The 15,738-nt window shown below is 26.8% G+C and overlaps 1 protein-coding gene across 1 annotated transcript in view; it reads left to right on the top strand.

Moving 5' to 3' along the window:
- The window catches only part of LOC107445063 (asparagine synthetase domain-containing protein 1), a 22,170-nt gene extending 6,753 nt beyond the window's left edge, over window positions 1-15,417 (top strand). Inside the window, exons 3-12 of the mRNA XM_016059386.3 lie at window positions 942-1,064; window positions 1,149-1,262; window positions 2,671-3,164; window positions 4,290-4,473; window positions 5,350-5,384; window positions 7,260-7,401; window positions 11,633-11,700; window positions 12,283-12,366; window positions 15,017-15,107; window positions 15,195-15,417. Coding sequence (XP_015914872.1) covers window positions 942-1,064; window positions 1,149-1,262; window positions 2,671-3,164; window positions 4,290-4,473; window positions 5,350-5,384; window positions 7,260-7,401; window positions 11,633-11,700; window positions 12,283-12,366; window positions 15,017-15,107; window positions 15,195-15,380 — 1,521 coding nt within the window. The 3' untranslated portion in view covers window positions 15,381-15,417. The remainder of the gene's footprint in view (window positions 1-941; window positions 1,065-1,148; window positions 1,263-2,670; window positions 3,165-4,289; window positions 4,474-5,349; window positions 5,385-7,259; window positions 7,402-11,632; window positions 11,701-12,282; window positions 12,367-15,016; window positions 15,108-15,194) is intronic.
- Window positions 15,418-15,738: the final 321 nt, after the last annotated feature.

The raw sequence follows: 15,738 nt of genomic DNA, 5'->3' as shown, positions 1-15,738 counted from the left end.
TAATTTTTTTTTAGCTTAACTTATCTATTTTGATATAGAATTAAAAATGAATATTTTAATATAAAAATATATAGATTAAATATTTATTTATTTTTTGATGAATGACTACATTTATAAACACAGTCTGCTACATTTACTTTGTCATTTTAAAAATCAAGAGAAAAAAAAAGAAATCACAATTTTAAATTAAAGTTATGGTTTGCTAACTGAAACTTTGTTTTAATAGTTAAAGTACAGGGGTCTGCCCAAGCCAAATTTACTACCGTTTAACGGTACCTTTACAAATTCAACTTTAGGAAAAATGATAGAATAATCGCACAAAATACTTTTTCGTAAAATTTTATTTTTGTGCCTCGTAAAAAACAATAAATCCATATTTTTACTATATTTGTGTTGATTTTTTAATATTATTTTTAATTTTCACAAAATAGGTACCTCTCAGAAAAACCCAGACAGACCCCTGAAGTATTCTTTAAATTCTCTATTTCATCTAGTCTTTAAATTTTAATCATGCATTTGTTTCAAAATGGTTGCTATGCATTCATGTATTATAATGAAAAATTATTTTAGTTAGAGCTTCTAAAATATTGTTACAATATAGTGTTAATATTAAGTTAATTTGATTAAACATTTATAATTTTTTTAATCATACATTAAAGTTCTTACAGTGTATATGAATAAAAATCAAAAAAATCTGATTTAAATAAAAAAAATCCGATTTAAATCAAAAAAATCTGATTCTTTTGATTTTTTTAAAAAAAAATCAAAAGAATCACGAACCTTGTTTTTAAGTCTATTAGATTATCAATTAAAAAGCCAAATCCTGATCATGTTTTTTTATTGTGTCAAAGCTATACTTCAAACATTAAGGTTTAGTGAAAAATTGTATAGCATATCACTTAAGTTAAATTTCCATTTTGTTTTTTTATTTATTTTTATAGTGTCAAAGCTCAGCTTCAGACACTAAGGTTTTGAGTGAAAAATTGTCTGGTTGCATAAATATGCAAGAAGTTGTGGATGTTCTTGGATTGATTCATGGTCCATATTCATTTATATATTACCAGGTAATTGAAATATATCATGATTTGTTTTATTTCTTATTATAAAGTAAATTTTTTAAAATTTAATATTATATTACTTTTTTGTAGAAATGCCTCAACCACTTATGGTTTGGAAGAGATATATTTGGCAGACGCAGTTTGTTGTGGAACATCAGCGAAGATGCTTTCAAGCTTTGCTCAATGGCTCTTGGTAAAGAAAAAGTAGGTCATGAAAAATATTTTTTATTTTTGAAAAGTACTTAGCTTCGAAAACAGCTTGTGTATTTTTACTTATTTTTCTTTTTGTTATTTATTATGTTTGTAATAATATATTTCTTTGAATTTGTTACCTTAATAATTGTTGTATCAGTATGGCTTTTTACTTATTTTCATGAATTTTACTTTTAATCTGGGAAATATACCCTGATTATTGAAAATAAATTGGAAAGAATTTTAGTATTGAAAGCATTGTGCATAAAAAATGTCTTCTTTCTGTATGCATATTTTTCAGCTTCTACAAGATTTGCAGAAAAATTTTATTTTAAAATCACTTGTTAATCACCTTTTCCAATTGGACCCACTTGTTCAAAAAGAATCCTTAGTGTATGTTTTCCATGTTTTATTTCTTAATTGCTGCTATTTTGTTTGTTATTTAATAGTTTTTTTTAGAAATATTTGCCCACCATCTTATCATGAGAAGTATTTCTAAAAATTAAAAATACATTCAAAACAGCAGTAGAATTTTCTCAATAATCTAAAACAAATGAATTACTTAATAAGCTGTCATCAAATGTTACCCTGATACATAATGACAACAACACAACATATGTTAATCTAGCAAAATTGGATATATTTTGTAATATGTTAATAATATAAGTTTAGCAAAATACAACATGATTTTAAATTTCAAATTTATAAGTTAATGAAAAACTCTATTTTTATTTAATTTATTGCATTAATTTATTTCATTACATTCATATTTTTGTTTTTAATATTGTTGTAATATATGTTACTTTTTCATTATTATGCTGTGGCAGAATATGGTGTTTATTTTTTAAGCATTATTAGACTTTAGTTTAATAATTTGTTAAAAATTTTTATAAAGAATATTTTCATGATTTAATTAAGATATTGATCACAATTTAGTCGACAACTTCTCAAGGGGGCTACGTTCTTTAGATAAATAAGAAACCTGTCACTCTGAGTTGCAGTACATCCCAGTAATCGTTACCTCTTTTATTGTGTTACATCACCTCTTTTTCTTTTAACATCAAACTAAGTTTATAAGACTGTTGTTACCTGAAATGCATAATATGAGTTTGGTGCAGTGTAGTTGCTTCTTGCTTTAGTGTCATTAATATTCTCATTCATTTTTTTTGTGTGCATAAACTGCAATTTAATACAGAATGGAATTTTACTTTTCCTTTAAAATTATTCTTTAGCTTATATTATTTGCTTATTATTGACATAATAATGTCGAATTGTTCATATATTATAATTTTCTGCACTTTTTAACTATATTCTGTTTATGTATATTTCCCCACAGTTTTGGTTCTTTTCATTTTATATTTGAACATTATTTTTATTGTTTCGTTTACATAACTGTTATTGATCTCTTGTTTACTTTCAGTGGAAAGAAGTTCCGACTACAGGACTGTTTTGCTTAAATCTCAATGAAAAGAGTACAAAAAGTTCATTGGTAGTTTACTGTTTTCCTTGGTCTACAAGTGCATCAGGGTTATCTACATGCCACAACAAAATTGACTTCAGTAATGTTGAAAATTTGATCTTACGAACTAAAGAAAATAATTTTATTGAAAACCCCATAGATAAATCATTAAACAGGTCTTTACCACCAATTAGAACTAATGAGGATCATTCAAAAATTTCAAATGGAGGAGAAATAGAAACTTTTAATTTGCTTTTAGAAGATTCTGTTTACCAAAATAATGTTGATTGTTTTGAGCATGTACTTTCTGAATCTGTGAGGAGAAGAGTACAGAATCAGCCTTATTTGTGTAAAGATTGTTATGTAAGGAACTTTTCTAGCTGTAATCATTCTTCTGTTGGAATTTTGTATTCTGGTGGTTTAGATTCAATTGTTATTGCTGCATTAGCACATAGGTAAAAAAAAATTTCTTTCATAGTTACATAATATATTGCATGTAAAAAATGCATATGCAGGGTGATTCTAAAAAGATGGGCAAAATTTTAGGAAGTGATAGTACACACCCAAACAAACAATTTTTATCAAAGAATGCATGGTCGAAAACAAAACGCAAAGGTGCTGGTGCATTTGGAAAGTTGTTTGATGCAAACATGAAAGCTCCATTCCTGTTGCGAGTTACTGCGCTGCGTTACTTGTCACCAAGCTTTTGGCAGCTGCAGGGAAAGTTCGTGATATGCCTGGTGTGTTTCAGAATGCTCGTCTATCTTTTCTTCGCCATTGTACTGTATGCATAGCCGCTGTCGGACACTGTTTTGAACACTTATTGTAATCACATGCCATCAAATTGCTTTCATAACTTAACTTCATCGTTCTTTGTGTGTTTTTGCCTCATACATGAACATAAACTTTGACGCACTCTAGCGGTTTTGCGTTTTGTTTTCGACCATGCATTCTTTGATAAAAATTGTTTGCTTGGGTGTGTACTATCACTTCTTAAAATTTTGCCCATCTTTTTAGAATCATCCTGTACATAAATGCATATAAATGTTTACAGATTAAGATTTGTAATAATTTTAATTAAGTTAATTTCTATTATTGCAAATAATATAGCTTACTGCAAGTTTTTTTTTCATTGAATATTTTTGGAAATTTGAATATTTTTGCTTTTTTGTTGGAAATTAATATATACTCCAAAAATTATGTTCTTTCAAAATTTTTATGTATCCAAAAATTCTTTAATAATCTTACATTTAATGTAATCTATGAACTGCTCTGAGTTATTTTATTACTGTCATGAAAGTTTCATTATTTTTTTTATGCAAGCTTTATTATTATCAGTTGCATTTGGTCATGATGTTTTTCATAGGAACTATACAAAATAAAAATGAAATATTAGCAAGCATAATTGTTTGAGCATAAATTGTTTTTGTACAATAAATTATGTAATCAGAATCTAATCTTAATTTATAAAATACAATTATGAGATAATTTATGCTTTAAATTAAGAAATGGGCTTAGTTTAATTTTGAATATAAATTAAAATGAAATTTTTTTATTGTATTATTAATATTTTATTTCAGATATTTGCCTAAGAATCAATCTATTGATTTATTAAATGTTGCATTTGCTAGCAATGAAAAATTAAAAGACCCATCACACCAAAAAAGCACATTAGCTTTTGATACTCCTGATAGATTAACAGGAAGGAGTGGTGTTAGAGCTTTAAAAGCAATTTGTCCAACACGTCAATGGAACTTCATTGAAGTATGTATTATTACTTTTATATGATAAACACTTTTAGTATAATTATAAAAAATTATGGAAGCAGACTTTTGATGTTTTATACTTATTTACCTGATCATAAATTTGGTTGTTTTGATAAATGTAATTCTTTTTTTGTTGCATTATTAATGATTAATTATATAGCTTTTAAATATATATTATTTAGAGATTCTTAAATTTTAGAATAAAAAATTATTCTTTTAATTTTCAATGATTCATGCTAAACAACGCAAAAACTTCTCACCTTGAAAACCTTAACCATTATAAGAACTTTATTTGTTAAATTAAATAGAAGAATATGCAAATTAACTGTGCTGAAATAAAGATTCACTTAATGTTCTTGTTTAATGATAACTGTGATTTATTTATGAATAAGATGAAATAATAATTATTGTATTGTACCTGTGTAAGTTCGGGAGATACAATTCTCCCTTCAGAATGAGGTGACCCGGATGTGAATCCCAGTGATGGCTAGTCGATAGGAATTGCACCCAGCTCTCACCGACCACAGTGTTTATGTAAAATATCTTCAGTGGTAGACACATCATTAGAGTCCCTTTGCTGCCTGGTTAACTGTGGGAGGTTTTTGTGTTCTTCCTTTACATTTAATAAAAACTCCTTTACGAAGATAAAATTACGCCCAAAATTTGATCCAGGAGTTTCCTTGTCTTCTGGATCTAGTTCAAAATATCAAGGTTCTGGAGTTGAACTTTGGTTGTTGTAAATTTAAAATTTGGGTCAGCTGTTCAATGTCAGTTATAAAATGAAAAAAAAAATATTATTGTATTTTATCTAATTTAATGTATGATAGCTTTATTTCACTGACAAAATTATTTATTTCTCATTTTATTATTTTAGGTGAATATTTCTGAAGAGATGCTAGTAACTCAAAGGTACTTTTTTATATTAAATTTGAAAATAGTTTTTGTAATTTAAATAAAATTGTGTAACATATTAGTTATTCTGCAAAAATGATTGATTAAGTTGTTAAAATAGTTTTAAATGTTATTGCTCTTCCTAAGATAACATATTAAAATTTAAAGAAAATTATTAGTGATAAAATAAGTATGATGTATTATTATTTTATTAAAGGCAGTTAATTTTAAATTAAACTATAATGATGTCAAATTTCTTATTTTATTTTGGCACTGTAATGTATAACTTATATCATTTAAATTTTCAAGCTTAGAATATAATATTGCGAAATTTTTCTTTAAAAGTTATTGACATGATACACATTATTTTTTTGGGGCTCAAGCAATCATCCGAGTTACATTTGTATTTTGGTGCGTTGCCTTAATCGCAAATAGATTATTATGCTTTCTAGATTAATTGATGAAAAATTAGCATTTTATAGGAAATTTCTTTTTTACTACACAAGTGTCAAGTAAAACTTTTCTTGTTTAGTATTTATTTTGAAATCTTCATTGTTAGTACAGCAAGAAGACTCGACCTTATGTTAGGCATAATAACTTCAGTTGAAAGCTCTTAAAACAGAATTTAAATAAATTCTTGTTTTAAGCAACTGTAGTAATTGTAGCTTAAATCAGAAATCACAAAAGAAGAGTAAATTAGTGAAAGTATGAGTAAAAAATGGTTTTTAGCTGTAAAAATGTAACTAATTTTTAAAAGTTTTAATGAGTTTTTAAACTTTATTGGCGCTTACACTAACGAAGTTGTGTCAACAGTCTGATGAAACTTCACGTCAATTGGCCACTGGATATTTGTAACATTTTGTCAGCCAGTTTAAAAATTTTTAGGTTTTGAGATATGCATTTTTAAAATATTGTTTTGACTTTTTGTCTTGTTAAGAAGAGTTTTAACTAAATTATAGATAAAGACCAAGGAAGAGTTTCACTTTAAGAATTTAGAAATACATTCCTCAGATACTGAAATTTTAGGTTATAGATGATTTTTTTTAAATATTACTTAAAGCCCTTAATCTCACATTAAAAATGTCAACTACAGAAAATCACTATTCTAATTTAAAACTCTGAACAGGCCGAGTACTTAATACTGAATTTTGAAGGTATAAAAAATATTGTTTTTTCAAGCTTCTGAAGTTCCTGTTTATAGTCAATAAATTTTAATAAAATTTGTTTAATTAGATAAGCTGTAAACTTTCATTGATTGCTTTTGTTTCTTATAAATTGGTTTGTTAAAAACTTATTTCTTAATTTATATTCTTTTAACAATAATTTGTACTATTAACTATTACAACTATATTCATTTTAAAATTGAAACAGAATTTTTTTGTTGTTGCATATTTTGCTATTGAAACATTAATTTAAAATCTAAGTAGAATTGGTATTTTTAGTATAAATGTTAAATATTTAGAGAATATATTTTGATCTATTTATAAAAGGAATTCTGAATACATATTCATCAAAAGAAGTTGCTTAAAGTTTACGGGTCACATCTGTCAAATGGACCTTTCTTTCATGACATTTAAGATCTTCAATTACAAATCAAGAGTTAGAGGTAGGCCTAAGATCAGATGACTTGACTGTGTGGAAGAGGATTTTAAAATCCTAAGAATAAATAACTGGAGAGCAATAAAAAAGCAAAATGGAGGAAGGTTCTAGAGAAGGCTCTGACCCACAAAGGCTTGTTATGCCAATAGAAGAAGAGTACATAAACATTCTGTTAAATATTTTAAAATAAGATTGCTTATTGTGTAAATTTTTTTGAGCGTCAAATTGCTTGATTACATGTGATCTGAGAATTTTGATATTTATTCGTTAATGGTTTTTGTTTTTGTTTTTCAGAAAAAATAGAATAAGTCAACTACTTATTCCGAATTGTACTGTTTTAGATGACAGCATTGGATGTGCAATTTGGTTTGCTGCCCATGGAGAGGGTTTCCTTCTATCTGATGGTTATTATGAAAATTATAAGTCACCAGCAAGGGTGAGGCTTGCCTTTTTAATAAATTGAAAGAACCTTTACCTTTTGCCCACTTTTTACATAGCTCTTATACGTAAAATTTTTATTCTCTTTGACATATTTTATTATACACGTTAAATATTTTCTATTTTTAATTATAATCAAGGAATAATAAACAAAGTGGATTTTTAAAGAAATATTTTTTGAAACCATTGTATTTTCTACTTTTACTATTTATCTTATATTTTAATATGTATTATCAATGTATATTTTCTATATTAATATGTATAATTAATATATGTATTTAATAGATATATTTTTATTGTATATTATATGTATATTTTTCATAAATATTTTCTATTTTTAATTATAATCAAGAAATGATAAACAAAGTGGACTTTTAAAGAAATATTTTTGGAAGCCATTATTTAATATGATGTTGAAATGTGTGAGTGCCTTTTTACGCAAATGATGAGGAATCATAGTAGATAAAAATACTTAACAACTTAAGTCAATTACATAAAATTAAAATTGTTTTATACAAAAAAGTACAAGTCATACATAATTCAACTAAGCAGCTGCTGATGCACTAAGTAGTGTGGTCAAAGGAAGAAATGTTAATTACTTAGTAGTTTTAATCACTTAAATAAATATTATGTCATGATTAAGTGTTAGAAGTAATATATTTTCATTGACTTTTCTTTATGAGTTCTTTTTATTAAATATTGTTCTGATAATATATATAGTAAGAAATGTATTTATGCTTGAAAATACAATGAATAATATATTAAAATGTCATTTATTTTTTTAAATGGTTTCTTGTTTACAGTTTGATGAGTTATTCTTCACTGTCTGAAACTATGTGTTTTTTATATTTTGAAATGTCTCTGTTATAATAATTGATTATAGAAAAAAAATTAAATTGTAGCATTAAAGGGAAATACAGTCGAACCCCGCTATAGTGAACCGTCTGCGGACTCAGTAATGTGCCCACTAGAACCGATGGTTCACTATATCCAAATTTTTTTTAGAATATTTTTTGCATAAGACAGTTGAATGATTGAAAATTGGCTTTGCAATTTTGCATAAGTTATTTAAAAAATTATTAACTAATTAACAGATAATAAAGCAAAAATTGATGGAAAAAGTAATTACGTCGCTAAATATTAGTTTTATTTTCACTTTTTATGAAAAAAATTTGTGATTTTTGATTGAACACAATTTGATTTTAAATTGAGTTCATCAATTTTCTTATCTACAATGTGCAAAGAATGCAAGATTTTTACATTTTGAACAAGATTTCGAACCATCTTAACAAAGCATCTTCTACGTTTTCTCTTTCAGCTCCACGCAGTTTTTTCGATGAAACCATGTTTTTGTCGTATGCCGCAAGAATTGCACTTCGATTTTTCCAAATGTTTGAAACTGTAGATTTTGACAAGGAAAATTCCTTACACAGTGTCGATTGATTGGTTCCATCATCAATACGCTTTACAATTTTAACTTTGTCCTCTATCGAAAACGCTTTTCTCTTTAGAGAATTTGCCATTTTCACTGCTTTTGAAATAAAAATCTTGTCTCAAATAGATAATGTAAGAATATGAAGAGAGCAGCTGTAGAATGAGTTAAATTGTTCCCCTTCTTGATTGTCAAGGGGTGATTTGTAAAGAATATGGTTTGAACAGATAAGAAAATTCCAAAAATTCAGCAGGTGGCCAAGTTAACTAGTTGTAGAGCAAGCTTGGGGAAAAGAGATAAAGCGAGGCTTGTCAGGGAGGGGGGAGTATAAGATAAATGATCTGTTTGACATTTATTACAGTATAGTTAAAAGTGATAAGCATAAAGGAGAGTAATATGACACATTTTATAGGAATGCATTCATTTTCAGTCCCAACACCTACAAGTTTAAAGATGGAGGACTGAAAAAGATATTTAAAGAAATGAAATTTGAGTCCACTATAACCGAGTTTCCAAGTTCTAAGCTGTTCACTATAAGCGTTAAAAATAACATTATTTAAATAGGAATACGGACGGGACCGCTAAAAAAGTTCACTACATCCGAGTGTTCACTATAGCGGGGTTCGACTGCATTTATTTATTTACTTTAAATGGCAGAGTTGAATTTACATGTTAAAAATCAAGAACACAGGAACAAAACAAGAAAGTAAAAAGTCATTTCCTCAGAAGCGTTCTTGCTTCCAAATATCGCTAGGTAAACGACGACCCGCGGAGGGCCCTGCAGCACAGGATGTGACTGCTATCGAAAACAGCTTGACTCTTGCACAGAGAACAATAGGGATCAGGTGCCAGCCTTAACGAAATAGGTGCGCGGCGAGGCAGTCATGTCCGGTATATAGTCAAAACTGAGCCGCCGCTTCTCGGCGCGGCCCGTCTGGAATGGTATTCTGTCAAAGATCTCTCCACACTTTGGTTTTTACCCTTTCTGTTAATTGGTGATGGAAATTCCCATTGATTTTTGTTAAAGGGAAATATTGTTAAAGTTTAATGTAACAAAACCACATTTTTTTTAAAAATTATCTTTTAAATTTAACTCTAGCTATTTATAATGTAAATGCTTTAAATTCCTTCCTATTTTTACATTAACAATCATTTTTAAATTTAGCCAAGGTCTATTCTCTTCCATTGTTAAAATAAAGGAAAACTCTGTGTTCCTCCTTTCTCTTAGTATCATACTAAGTTTAACCTTCAAAATTTTCACAATTTACTTATAACTTTTACTTCATAATATTTTGTTACTTAAGAAGGGATTTTATGTCCCTTATTTTATCTAAAAAATATTTAAATTTAAGAAATCATTTTGTAAAACTGTGATTTGCAGATTGTTTGGTAAAGCATTTTTTGTGCTTTAAGTTATTGTTTTTGAATAAAACAAATACAGAAGAAAACATAATATTTTATTTTTGCAATTGTTCAAGAACTCATGAGCCACAGTATTAGTCCTTATATAATGCTTGAAAATTTTGATGTGCAAGTACACTGTAGAACGTAAGAACAATTTTCTGTTATGAATCTTGAGTTGTGCTGGCTTTGATAGGTAGCGAAGTTGTATAATTTTTAATGGTGTTCAAATAATTTTATTAATCCCGAATTTCGTATACATTGGGCAGCTATTTTAAGATGTTTTAGAAGAAGCTGAACAGTTGATATGTTGTTCATATTCGTTGGAGACTTTAAATATTAATAAGTTGAAATTGTGCTTAGGGCATTTTATGAAATCTGGATTTTATATATTTTACTTGGGCAACTTATGTATGTTATTTATGTATTTTACTTAATGATGTTTTTCAAGTAATCAATAATGAAGAATTTAATCAGAAAGAATATGAAAATCTAAATTTATATTATGAAAAGACTTCAAAACTGCACACTGATAAAAAAAAGAAAAAGTAATCTAGCTTGATGCATGTCGCAGTGATTGGTATACTTAGAAATTGTTTTATGTAATACTTCTTCATATATCTGTTTATTTTGTTTTTCCTCTTTATATTTGGATTTTTTTTTATTATTTGAAAAACCTTTTATTTTAAAACTATATAAATTTTAACAACTCAGTTCTATTACTCACTCATAAATATTTGATAATTAGTTTTGTGAATTTAAGTATTTAAATCTTTTTTCTATCATAAATACCTTGTAGCTGACAAACATCGAATAGTGATTTTTAATACTGTTTTAATCATTGTATATGTTGCTGTGGCATTTGCATGATTTGAGGGGAGGTAATAAGTTTTTTACAGTTTCAAATTTTATCACAAGCTATTTTTTTCCATTTCAGTTTTATTAACATTTATAGTTTGCTACTTCTTGATTAACATTTTAAATAGCTGCTAAAGTAACTCATTTAAAATTATTAAGATTCTATAAAATGACGTAAGTATAGATACAATTTATACATCTTTGCTATCTGCTCCCTGTCAAATCCAATACAGTTCTAAGTTCATAACTAGCCATTCTTTTCTTTTGTAGTGTAATTGCACTGATGAGCCTTCATAGTATGACGTAGGTTGTTCGTGCTGATGTAGGTCTGTCCAGTCTCTTGCGCTATCTATAAATTGTAAAGAAAGCTTAATTTTTTTTACTACTTAATTGTGAAAGCTTATTTTAAAATATTTCTTAAATAAAATATGATCGTAGAGCCTTTTTTTATATTTTAACATTAGATGTAAACATTAAGAATTGTTTTGTTTGAGGAAAAAGTGTTTTTTGAAGTAACTCATATTAAATTTTTATTTAGGTATTGCTTGTTGGAATGGGAGCTGATGAACAGTTAGGGGGATATTCTAGACATCGAGCAAAATTTAAGTATGAATTTATTAAATATTATTATTGTTTATTTATAATTATTATTTATAAAATATTATTAATAAAATATTATTATTATTATTTATGATATATTATTATTATTATTTATGCTATATTATTATTATTATTTATTAATTTTGTTGTCCCATTTTATGTAAAAGTTTTTTTTGGGTCGACTGTTCAATGACGGTTAAAAAAAAAAAAACTCTAAATAGCACCATATGTGTTGGTCTTTAATATCTGTCTTATTCTCATCATCATCATCATAGTTGGCCAGACAGCCCAATGTGAGCCAATGCCTTCCTCTGAAGATTTCTCCATGACGACTTTCAATTTATGCACCTCACCTGTCTTATTCTAATAAATGTTATTTTGTTCATTTATCTCCCGCTATTAGTATTACAACACGTTTTTTAATGCTTTATATTACACAAAATTTTATATTGTATGTAAATATCCATTGATTTGAAATAGAAAAGATATTTGCTAAGGAATAAATTTATTTAAATCTTGATTTCCTTTTGTGTTTATACTGAAAAACAATTAATATTTAATGTATTGTAAATATTTATTTTTCTTTAGTAATTGTGGATGGGAGGGACTCATTGATGAACTAGCTCTGGAGTTGGATAGAATTGGATCAAGAAATTTAGGCAGAGATGATAGGTAAGTGTAATATAAGTTAAAGTGTGGGGAAAAAAATTTAAATTGTGTATTTAGTATCAATATTGCCTTTTTTATTGCAATATTTTTTTATTATTCAATTATAATTTCAATTATTTACAAGAAATTTTTAATTAATATGGATCTCCTCAAAATGTTTTTACATAAATACATAAATATTATACCCTGATATATGACATCAGTTGCCTATAACAAACAGTTTTATATAATCTAAATAGGATTATGGCACCTTGTTATTCCATTTATCTTTTATTCTGATTGACTTCTTTTTAAATGTTTTTGCATTTCTTAATTGTACCAATGGTTTTTCCACATGTTTAGTGTTGATAACTATAATGCTTGTCTACAGCCTTACAACGGCTATACTTAACTTTTTGTTCTTTCATTGATTCTTAGTTTATTATGTTTGCATGTTTAAATACATGTGTGTCTAAGAGGCATACAATCTGGTTTGTCTCCGAATTAAATTTTTATTTAAATCTATCTAGGAAGCAAAGTTACAAAATCTAAAAGCAAACACAAAGATATTACAGACAAAAAAAATGGTATTGTTTTACAAGCAAAAGTTAAAGAAAAACTATAGACCTAAGATCAAAATTAAGCATTATTAATGAATCCAAGTCCATGACTAGGAAATTTATTTCATCATCTAAAGGGTCTCTTGTTTCAATCCCAAATCATCATTTATTGTCCTCTTTTCTTAGTTAGAATTCTAAAGTTTTAAATCATTTGAACAATTTCAATTATTATAGTCTTGATTCGGGATTTATTGAGATAGTAAGGGAAAAGGCTTTTTGGGTGTAGTTCTATGTAGGAGTAAAATGGGCAATTAAAAAGGTTTGATCTTAATCGTCCAGAACATTACAAGTTCATCATAGTTCTGATTTACCAAAATACTTTTACCAAATTTAGCAAAATTCTATAAAATTTACTAAGTGACTTTTAGGGAATAGCCATTCTAGTTTAATTTTATGGTACTCTATATTATCACTTCATTCTACTACCACTATTATAAAATAATGTTTATGTTACATTTCACTCTCTGCTAAGGTAATTATGCCTATGTAAATTCTTCTTACAATGAAATATGCATAAGCATAATAAATTAAATTCAACTTCTTTAGGAGGATATGATGCTCTATTGCGTTATTACTTTTGCTGATTGCAGTTACTTATATAATTACCAAAATGTACAGATATAAATTATTTCATTGTTAGTTTAGATAATAAATATTATGCTAGATTAAAGCCTCTAATTGAGAAATAATATGATACTGAACGTATTTTTAACCAAAGTCAAATGCAAAATGTTATTTTGATATAAGTTATAAGGAATATCAAATTTAAAAATAAAAGGGAAAAAATATGAAGTTACAGAAACAAAGAAATTGCTGTGGAAAGTACGCATTATTGTTACACTCTAATTAAGAAATAATATGATACTGGACATATTTTAACCAAATTCCGATGTAAAATGGTTATTTTGATGTAAGTGATAAGGAATATCGAATTTAAAAATGAAAGGGAAAAAATACTAAGGTACAGAAACAAAGAAATTGCTGAGAAAAGTACACATTATCATTACACTCAAGCTATCATCACACGATGATTTGGACACTGAACTATTATTGTGAAGAGCTGTCGTAGCTCCAATGGCTACTTAAAATACTCCCAACTTAAGTTTAATGGGTGACAGCTTATTTTGGAAATAAATTAGGTTCAGAGCACCATATGGTCTCCACATTGTGGAGTCTTTAATTTTCATGTGGGAGCACTTTGCATTTTTCATTGCTCTCAGACACTTTATCATTACAATTAAAAAATTTTGTTATTGTGCAGAAAATAGGTTGCCAACCTTTATTGGCTCACTGCTCACTTTGCAAAACAAATTTTTCAAGGCTCCTTTAAATTTTTTTTTTTTAGCAAAAGTTTATTAAAAAGTTAAAAAAAAACTTTTTTTACATTCTTTATTTTCCATATGGTACACTAATAATCATTAGTGTTAATTTATTAAAAATTCCTACTGACCAATTATATAATTGTTTTTTTAGCTAATTTTTTATGAAAGGAATCCTTAAGTAAGTAGGAATTATTTGCTGTGAATTTCTTACTAGAAAATGAAAAAACTTTTAAACAAACTATTTTAAAAATCACCCACTCATTGTAACGTTATGCTCATGATGAAACCTTAAACTTAATAGTGTGAAAATTTTTTGTGTAGTGCAGCAAGCTAAGGATTGATTTCATTATGAAATTGGTTAGCTTTTTTTCCTCTATAAATTGCTGAATTAATAACTGCTTTAATAGCAGATAATTTATGCTGGGTTTTATATGTATAAGTTTTTTGATATAAAATGAACTTAATCCTGAAATGTACTTAGCTTTTTTTCTGTATTTGCCCATTGCAATGCCCATGTTGAGAATCTAATATGTAAAGTATGTAAATTTACATGACATTACATGTGTTTGTAGCAAAATCAGATTTATTATTTTCAGTTTTCATCTTTTAAATTTGATTTTAAAAATTTTTTCTTCTTTATTTTTAATCTTTTTCTTTTAATCTACACATATCTCATATTTTTTTTAAATAATTCACTTTTAAGCTCTTTAAAAAAATTTTTTTTTTCTCCAGAATTATTTCCGATAATGGTGTGGAGTCTCGGTATCCTTTTCTAGATGAGAATGTGGTTTCCTACTTGAATGATTTGCCTGTTTGGTTAAAGGTTTGTGTGTTATTTTAATAATTCTAAACTCATGAATCCAAATTCAAATACTTAAATTTAATAACAAATTGCGTTATATCATTTCAGATGGACTTAAATTTACCTCGAGGATTGGGAGAAAAATTGCTTCTTCGTCTCTTGGCTTTTAAAATAGGCCTGTTAGAAGCTGCAGTTTTGCCAAAGCGTGCCATACAATTCGGATCAAGGATTGCAAAGATTGAAAATACTAAAGAAAAAGGGTCAGATATTTGTGAACGGTTGAAACAATTATGACAGTAATAATCAATAAAGTAAATTTTATTATGTAAAATCAATCGTATCATTATTAGTTATAATTAAATAAATTTTTATATGTTTTTGTTTTATTAAAAATAAGGGGAATTTTTATTTATGTTGTTGTTATTTTAAGGAAATTTCTTGTTTTCTTTTAAATAAAAGTAAATGAAGTATATATGAAGTTAAATGAATTTTTAAAATCTGTTATTGGGACAAACAATAAAAGATTTATATAAAATATTCATTACGTAAAAAATTATAAAACATGTATTTTTCATTTAAAAAACTTACATGTAAGGTTTTTTATTTTTTTATCAACCTATCAAATTTCTAAGAAATATCAAAATTATAAATA

The sequence above is a fragment of the Parasteatoda tepidariorum genome, chromosome 9, assembly GCF_043381705.1.
Source record: "Parasteatoda tepidariorum isolate YZ-2023 chromosome 9, CAS_Ptep_4.0, whole genome shotgun sequence".
Lineage (NCBI taxonomy): Eukaryota > Metazoa > Arthropoda > Arachnida > Araneae > Theridiidae > Parasteatoda > Parasteatoda tepidariorum.
Note: the sequence above shows the minus strand (reverse complement) of the source record. Positions and strands in the feature narration are given on the sequence as shown.